Genomic DNA, 8,767 nt, shown 5'->3' on the forward strand with positions numbered 1-8,767 from the left:
AAATAGTGCCCCAAGCTTTATCGAGTACCTTTAGCATATGTACCACCAATAACAGTTTGTTAGAACTTTTATGCTATCCATGCTTTATAAAAACCACCAGTATTTATTTCAAATTACTTTTTTAAAGTAAGATTTTTCTAAGTTTACTCGTACAGCAATCTCAGGGATCCCAAGAAGGGCCACCTTGTTCCGCAACCCCAAGGACATCAGTGCAGAGTGACATCCACGGTCTTCCATGTGAACGCGGCCCCGTGCTGTGCAGCTCAGCAGCTTTGCCTTCAAGGTCTCGATGGCTTCAGGATTTCTCGCTCAAGCCCTCTTTGTTTCAATCTCTCGGACCCTCCTAAGGAAGGATGCATTCTTTGATTACAGTCAGGGGATAGATGAGGCAGGCTCATTACATGGGAACTGTCATTACTCCCACCGCTGCAATACTGACACACGCGAAGTTCATGCTGTTGAAGAGAGGTCAGGACCCACTTGCCTGGAATGCCCGCTTCCCTGCTTTACCCTCCGCAAAATCTGCTAGGGCTGGAATGGTGCATTTTTCCTTCCTTGCTATCACTGCGTGGACTTCCCTAAAGTCACATTATCCTTCTCTCCTTCCCTATATGAGCCATAATGGCAGAATGACTGCCAGAGAATGTGAATTTCAAGGGAAAGGAATGAGTATTTTCAGAATAGTATTCTTATTTTACCTTTATCATATTTCTCTTGTTAATTGCATTCAATATTTTGAAATGAAAAACGAGGACAGAGGTGCACATACTTTATCCCATATTGGTTTCCAAATTGCAGGTTATTGGGCATGTGTGTAACTCCCTCATTAAGTAATCCATGACAGTCCACACAGGTATGACAAACTAGAGAGGCCTCTGTGGACCTCTATGAGTTTTTATTTCATGAGAACCACTTTTTTTTTTTTCCTCAGCTAGTGTAGAAAAGTATTTAATAATATACAAATGGTGAAGAGTAATGAGACAGGATTTATTAGGTATATAATTTGTTTCACTATTGGTTATATCATTGATTATACCACTGCCTCTGCAGATAGTCCCTTTAAAATTCTACAAATAATGTCTAGAAAATATTTTCCAACGACTTTTTCAGATACGTATTTGAGCAACTTCCCTTAAAGTTTACTTCTTTACAAACTTCCTAATTTAAATTGTTAAATAAAATTTCTCAAATTTTCTTCCAAGTGTGACTACACTATTTTCTAGTACATAAACAAATACCATGGGCCAGCATGTCTCATTGGCATCCACATTCAGTGCCCCAAATTAGAACCAAGTCATTGTTTAGTCTTCTAGAACACTGGATTTGAGTCCCTACTTCAACATTTACTTGTTCTGTGATTTGAGGGAAACAAGTCAAAATGGTCATATTTTCTCATTTGTGAAATAGGATCAACAATACCAACCCTCCTAAAGGTAAGGAGGCTTAAGTAAGATGTACATAAAGCATCAGTATACTGTAGGCACCCAATAAATGATAGCTACCCACATGGTGAGTTCTTGCATTGCTGATATAGTTTCGTTTTTTGACCTAGGTAATCATTATGTGGGCATTTAATAATTATTGGACTTTATATATGGACTTCTGCAATTATAGTTCACAAAAAAGTAAGAAATAGTAGCTATTTTTAGTGTTATCTAAATGTTAATTTACGTGATGGTCCCTTAAGCCTGACCTGAGTCCCTACTAATTGCAAATTCTAATATGGCATATTACTTTAAAACAGATTAATTCCATTTAGTAAATTGGTAACTTTCTGCCTTACATCACTCTAATACCAGTTGCAGAAGGAAGCTGGCATCTACACCAGGCCTCATAGTTGCTAAACCCCCTTCTTTCAGTCCAAGGAGGTGCCAAGGAATTGAGAAAGGAAGGTAGAGGAATTCATTGATGGGGTGTGACTGCCCTCTTTCAAAGTAGGTCTGCTCCTCTCTGTTTTACACACACAGGGCTCCATTTTTCTTGGAAGAAATATGACTAAAAGAAAGTTTGAAAACCACCAATCGCATATTCAGAGTTCGGGTTTTATCATTTCAATGTCCAAGCCCTGGTAAACTGACAAACATGAAAAGAGTCATAAGGAAAACACTAGGTGATTATCTTTTTGTGCATTTGTCTTTACACTCCTTTTCAAGTTTTATGTACATTATGTATAATAGTTCCACTTCATATCATAGTACAGTTTTATAACTCCATATACTTACTGTTTATGCTGTTAGTTTGGTTGTTCCTAATGACTTCCAAGGAGGATTCTGATTCTACTCATTAAAGTTTCAAGATCACAAAACGTATTTGATTGCTTTGTGTTAAGGACTGGCACATGAAATCTCTAGCTTTTACTAAAAAGAATATCCTGTATCTAACCCTTCCTGTTTAGTATTACCTTTTTTCCCCCCTTCCAAGTTAGTCAATTTTGTTTGGGACCTTGTCCACTAACTACACTACTTTTCTTGCTGTATAAACCACAAAGGAACAGATAAAGAGAACTTTAAAAATTAGGATTTTTAGATAATGATCTTCCTTCAGTAGTCTTTTTAAAGAACAGAATAGAAAAGTGGATAGAATAAAGCTGGTAATAAGGGAAGAAAAGGAAAAAGGAATGGTTCTAGCTGGATAGCAACTAAGCTACATTCACTGAAATTTCTATTAATTTTTTTTGCAGAGAGGGAGTAGGAACATTAATGGCTTGACAACCCTGCATTTATGTTTTTGTTTAAACGGTAGAAAGCTACAAAGAATTTCTTTAATCATAAACCACACAAACTTTTTTTTTTTAAAGTCGTGCTTAAACAGATACCCATAGATTCGCCAGTGTCTAGGCAGTGAGTCGATACAGGGCTTCAGCACCATTTTTTAAGACAAAGCCTACAAATTCCCCTTCAACTAGCAATAACACAAATTTAAGACTGACCTGGTTCCCAGTTGCTGCTTGCTTTGGTTACCTCCTCACTGCCATCGCTCAGGAATCCAAAGAGGAAGGAGAAATCCGTACCAAGAAAAGCTGTACTTGGCAGGGAAAACGATGGCCCCTTTATACCTAATTTAAAATGGAGCATGCTTTTGATAACACATGCCAAAAGCCTTGGAATTATACATATCCTCATGACAATTATCCCAGCCAATGGCAGCAGTGGCAGGCCCCAAAAATTTGGGTTAAAAACTCATAACAATACCATTCTTTAAAGTCAACTCTCTAACTTTACCGTTAAAAAAAAAAATTCTGGATTTTAGCACCATCAAGGAAAATTAGTTTCAGGTCATCATCTCACCTCATTGATTTAGAAGAAAAATCAGTATTTCCTCTCACAATATCCTATTCAGTAAACTTGATTTCAAATTATTTTAACAAACTTCAACTGCACCCATATAGGATAATTCCCTAGTCAAGAATATTCAAGACATGCAAATACTAAGGAGAAGCAGTACAACATTAGATCTCCTTATGTGACCCAGTTCAAGGAAATGAGCCTTTGGAATGATGTGGTCACTTAAAACTAGTAGGAAACCAGTCTGCGGGGGATTTTCAGAAATGTTATTGTTTAGAGAAGTGAGAAAGGTAATAAGCAATAAAACATAGTAAGAGCTTGGACTCTGGAATCAGATATGGGCTTGAATTTGATCTTTGACAAAATTATTCAGTTTCTTCATCTGAAAAATGGACCAAACAACAGTTACTCATCAGGTTCTGAGAAAATGAGAATACATATACAAGCAATTCCTCAACTATGGTATGTACTTTGCATGTATTATCTTGTTTGATCCTCACAGCTCTGAGGCAGCTCTTCTGTTTTACAGATGAAGGGTTAAATTCCCAGTTACATGCCTACTTAAAGAGGAACAGCCAAGATTCTATCTCAAGAATAAGATTCCAAAGCTTGTTTTCTTCTGCACTACACTATTTTGAAGAATTGTAAAATATGCATTTCTCTTAAATCAGGGGTTCTTTAAATTTTGATTATAAGCTTTTAATAAAGTTATAGCAAATGTTTATTAATTAGATGTTTGTTTTTACATTAAGCAGCTTCCTGCAATGCCACCATATAAGAAGTTTACTGTAATTTAAAATATTTTCAGTAACTTTTATATTAACTTGAAATTTAGGAAATTTAGCCAATTCAGGAAATTACTAAACCACCTAATTAGATACATTACAGAAATTTATTCTTACTTTTCTTGCAATCATTGTCCCACAAAATACACATTCCAAGACTGAGGAAACTGAGGTAATTAAAACTGCTTTCACAACACTCATGTTGTTTCTCCTCACAATATATTATATAAAGGCAACCCATTTACATAATATGGACTTTAAACTTTGGTATCCAATTTAACATGCTCAAAAATGAAACTTTTTTAAGTTACCTAGTGAAATAAAAACAATTACTTCAAGTATATAAAGTATCCTCTATTATTTCTAGAATATAAAATAGAAATAACTTCATGACTTAAATTTTACTACTTATGTCCAATTTTCCTACTCCAATACAACTGCCACAGGCAAGGCCATTTCCTGTTTTTTCTCAGTACATTATCACCATCACTGCTCAAAGTGCAGCAACTAGAAAGCCAGAAAAAGGCCACAAAGAATAATACAGTCCGAATCACCTAAGACACAGAAGCAGGATTTCATTTCATTACCAACGAATGTAGTTCAACTGAACAGTCTCATTAAAGAGCTGAGCTTGGCTTCTCTTATTCTGCCCAGTGTTCTTCTACGAGGTTTGGTAAACAAAAAACCCACCCAGTTCTAGATTTGCAAACTGTTAACTTGTCTACCCATAAAAAGCTGTGTTATCAGCTATGAAAAATTAACCTAGTTGCAATTTACAACGACTAGTGACAGGAAGCCTATTTGCAGGAATTGGTTCTGACTTCCGGGGCGGGAAAAAAAAGAACCACAACTTCTTGAAAAGGTAAAATAGCTTAAAGCATTTAATATCTAAACAAATCAATCTGTTAATAGTAGTAGTCACAAAATATGCTTAATACAGAAACCCACATTTACGTCTTTAAGAAAAAGTGTAAATTGTACTTTACCTCAAAACATAAATTAACCCACTTAAAGAATCCGCAGAGGTCAAAATCATGGTGAATTTCAAACAACTTCAAAATAAAATAACCTTAAGTATTTAACACTGCTTTATATCTAAAAAATGCTTACAGCTTCTCATAAAAATAGTCTGAGGCAACTATTTTCTCTTTTATTCTTTAACAGACATGTTCAACATTATAGGCAACATTCTTAAAACCTTAAGCTTCACAGACTTTCAGACAAATACTATGGTCCCCTTTTCTTTGATGTGAAGGTTTATTCAGCTAGAAAAAAAAAAGCATGGTAGACAACTTAATACATTTTCACCAAATTCAAAGTAGTACAAAAATTTTAAGACTACAGAACTACACATCGTACCTAATGTGTCATTAAAAATAGAAGACAGTATTTTCTTCAGCAAATAAAACAGCATACTGGTATGCTGTTAATGCATAAACCTTTTAATGTATACTGTCATTCACAAATTATTTACAACTTCCACTGTGTGAAGAGAACGAGAATGTAAATTTTCTGCAAAACTGGAAAAAAGCAATACAAAATTTGTGAAAGCCTGTGTTTCATATTATACAAAAGTAAGCCAGTTTTTCTCTTCAAATACCAGATATTGTACACAGTGACATTTTGGACATATTACAGTAATTCTTGAGGATGTTTTAATGCTGGAGGTAAGTTTACAGGCCTTGACTCTTCATCGAGGAGTACTAAGTCTTCGATTTCACTGCCTCTGTATTTCCTTTTACATATTTTTACCACCACCTTTTTCTTGAGAAATAGCTTCAAGGCTTCTCTTGATGCAACTGCTTTTGCGTTTTCTTTGCTTTTTCCACAGCCAGTGCCCAAATACACAGACTTACATCTCAGTTCACAAACAATACTTTCTTGAGAGCTCTTGTTTTGAGGCAGATCTGCCAGTTCCTTTAGCGGGACGAAAACCACATCCAGCGTTGCTTTCAGAGCCTCGACAGCTGCGTTTAGGAGCTCTCCGTGATTCACGCTGGGACTAAAGCCACCAACGGCCACCAACTTCCACGCCACCGTTTTGTACAGTCTATTGAAAAAAGGCTGCTTCTGTTTCACATCTTCATTGGTTAACTTGCAACAAGAGAATTTGACAGAACTCTCGCTCGCCTGTGCAGTACTTTTAGAAGGCAGCTGTGACGTGCCTGTCTGAGAGCTACTCTTAGAAGCCAGCTGGGACACACTTGCTACGGAAGTGCTTTTGGAAACCAGAGAGCCGCTGGTCTGGGAGCTGTTCTTGGAAGCTAACAGTGAAGCAGCTACCTGCGAAGTGCTTTTGGAAGTCAGCATCGTGTTTGCTGAGGTGGTGCTCTTGGGGGTTAGTAAAGATGTGCCTGATGAGGAACTGGTTTTAGAAACTGATGATGAAACACTTGCCTCTGAAGTAGCTTTGGAAGTTAACCCGCTTGAAGCTGTCTCTGAACTAGGTTTAGAAGACAACAGTGGCAACTCTACTTCTGAGCTTCCTGAGGAGCCCAACAAGGGCACCTCAATCTCTGAGATGCTTTGGGAGGCTGAGACTGAAGAGCCTTCCAAAGCACTCTTTTTCGGGGATCCACTTTGTTGCCTGGAATCAGTGGACTGGGTCACATGACTATTCACACTGGATTTCAACAACGAAGAAACAAACGACGCTGAACCATGTTTATCTGGAGCTTCTGCTTCAGAAGCTTTTCCACACCCTACCGCCGTTACCCGAGAGGAAACGCTGCTGCTGCTTTGGCTGGAAACAGAGCGCTCTCCATCACTCGTGGAGCTATTCTGACTCAGGGTGCCAGAGCTCCGAGCGGAGTTCCCACCACTCTCTGATTTGGTAGTTGAGCCCGAACACGCTGAACCGCTTTCCTGCTGAGCTGATGCGCGTTCTGTCTTGGCAGGAATTTTCACATGATCTTGCTCAACTGCAGAGCGGTTTTTTCCTTCTATGGCTCGTTTTTTTGTTGGCTCTTCTACCCCTTCTGAAAAAAATGGAAACAAGTATGTGACTAAGCCTACCTCATACATATCAGCTGAAGATTTACAAGATAGATACTCATATTAAAATAAAGGCACAAGGTGAAAACATTTCAGGATTTGTGGATTCTTTAAAAAGTGTGGAATAACTTCATTAATTTCTTAAAACAGCATTGAATAACATCAACAATCTTTTTATTTTTTAAATTTTTTGGTTTTTTTTTTTTTTTTTTCTGTTTTTTGGCCGCCCCGCAGGGCATGTGGGTCTTAGTTCCCGGACTAGGGCTCGAATCCGTGCCCCCTGCAGTGGAAGCGCCGTGTCTTAACCACTGGACCGCCAGGGAAGTCCCCTCAATAATTTCTAATATTAAAAATTCAACAGCATAGACAATATTTCACACTTCAAAATCTCACAGTAGTCAAAGGAAACTATCAAATTCAAAGCCTAAAACACAGAGACACATAATTTAGGTTTAACATTCCAATTTGATTAATAACATTATGTAAATTCTAACTTGTTAAAAACTTAGCAATAACGATAATTCCTAATTACATCAAATTTAAGTTCTAAACTCCTATGTATGTTCACATCTATGATCTGCTAACCATTGCTACTCGATATCCCTCTTTTCTTCACCTTGGCAACCAGTTCGTCTCTTGTTGTATGGATTGGAGCATCTGTCACTTTGATGCCTTCAGCCATACTAAGTATTTTATCCATAACTTTTTGAGGGTACCTGAAAAAAAGAAGGGAAAGACACTTTAGGAAGTGTTTTTGCTAAGCTGCCACCTCTGGGGTACGAAAACAGGCCACAGGAACTGCATTTCCTGGTTGTAATCAAGAAACGTAATCAACCGCCAGGAACTTTCTGTTTCCTGGAACGCCGTAAACAAACGCCCGGGGTCTGGGAGGCGGGGTCCCTTCTTACAAACCTAATTTAGATTCAGTGCCCCTCTCCCCCAGGAGCGTTGTGAGCTCCTCGCCGACAACTCCACCGCCAGCTCCCCACCCAACGGGGGCACCTCCAGACTGTTAACCATGGCAGAGACGTCCTTCTCGCCCTTAGAGGGCAGCCTGTCCCGCCGATTCCCGCGCTTCCACCACTTCCCCTCCCGCCGAAAGCTCCGGACAAAACCGCGAGAGCAGCTCAGGGACGCCGGCTCACTCACCGGCACCCGAGGAAGACGTGGTTGGCCCACGCCATGGAAAAGGAGATGAGCTGCTGCAGCTGCCGACTGCGGGTCCCGCTCTCGGCGTCGGCGGCCTCCTCCGGGTGAGCGGAGGCCGCGCCGCCGGCGGGGGCCAGGTCCCCGGCGTTGCGGAGCAGGAACTCGCGGCGGTGGCGCCAGTGTTTGTCGGTCTCGCCGTCGGAGCGCAGCGTCTCCACCCAGGCGGCCACCCGCGGGTTCTGGCTCAGGTACTCCGACACCTCCTGCGCCATGTTGGGCCTGCGGGTCGCGGAAGTCGCGATCGGACGCTGCGCCGAGGCTGGGGGTTGCGGGGCGAGCGGCCCTGTCACTGCGGCCTGCACCGGCGGCCCACCAGAGAACGCCCCTCGAGCAGCGCAAAGACCAAACAACAGCGCCGGGAGCAGCTGAACCGCCCACTTCCGCCCGCCGCCGGCTCCTTCCCTTTTATAACCTCGCTGCCGCCGAGCGCCCGCGCGTCCTTCCGGCGCGAGCCGGCTCTCCCAGGACGCTTTGCGGCGCCCGAGCCGCCGCGAC

At 40.6% G+C, this 8,767-nt stretch overlaps 1 protein-coding gene across 2 annotated transcripts; it reads right to left on the reverse strand.

Moving 5' to 3' along the window:
• Positions 1–4,910: 4,910 nt before the first annotated feature.
• Positions 4,911–8,725, reverse strand: CDKN2AIP (CDKN2A interacting protein). Of its 2 annotated transcripts, none has more exons than XM_057537461.1 (3): positions 8,213–8,680; positions 7,649–7,779; positions 4,911–7,047 (listed from the first exon to the last, which is right to left on the reverse strand). In XM_057537461.1, the coding sequence occupies exons 1-3, from the start codon at positions 8,482–8,484 to the stop codon at positions 5,702–5,704; spliced, it is 1,749 nt and encodes a 582-aa protein (XP_057393444.1). In that variant the 5' UTR covers positions 8,485–8,680; the 3' UTR covers positions 4,911–5,701. The 2 variants fall into 2 exon arrangements, with proteins under 2 accessions (XP_057393444.1, XP_007177913.1); XM_007177851.3 differs by having other exon boundaries at positions 6,909–7,047; positions 7,680–7,779; positions 8,213–8,725.
• Positions 8,726–8,767: the final 42 nt, after the last annotated feature.

Source organism: Balaenoptera acutorostrata, chromosome 21 (assembly GCF_949987535.1).
Source record: "Balaenoptera acutorostrata chromosome 21, mBalAcu1.1, whole genome shotgun sequence".
Lineage (NCBI taxonomy): Eukaryota > Metazoa > Chordata > Mammalia > Artiodactyla > Balaenopteridae > Balaenoptera > Balaenoptera acutorostrata.

What these genes read in the sequence shown, in the direction of transcription:
- CDKN2AIP (XM_057537461.1), bottom strand. Translation starts at nt 8,484, where the DNA reads ATGGCGCAGGAGGTGTCGGAGTACCTGAGCCAGAACCCGCGGGTGGCC. An exon ending in CACGTCTTCCTCGGGTGCCG is followed by an intron (nt 7,780 to 8,212) that starts GTGAGTGAGCCG and finishes TCTTTTTTTCAG; the next exon opens with GTACCCTCAAAAAGTTATGG. An exon ending in AGGGATATCGAGTAGCAATG is followed by an intron (nt 7,048 to 7,648) that starts GTTAGCAGATCA and finishes CATTTTTTTCAG; the next exon opens with AAGGGGTAGAAGAGCCAACA.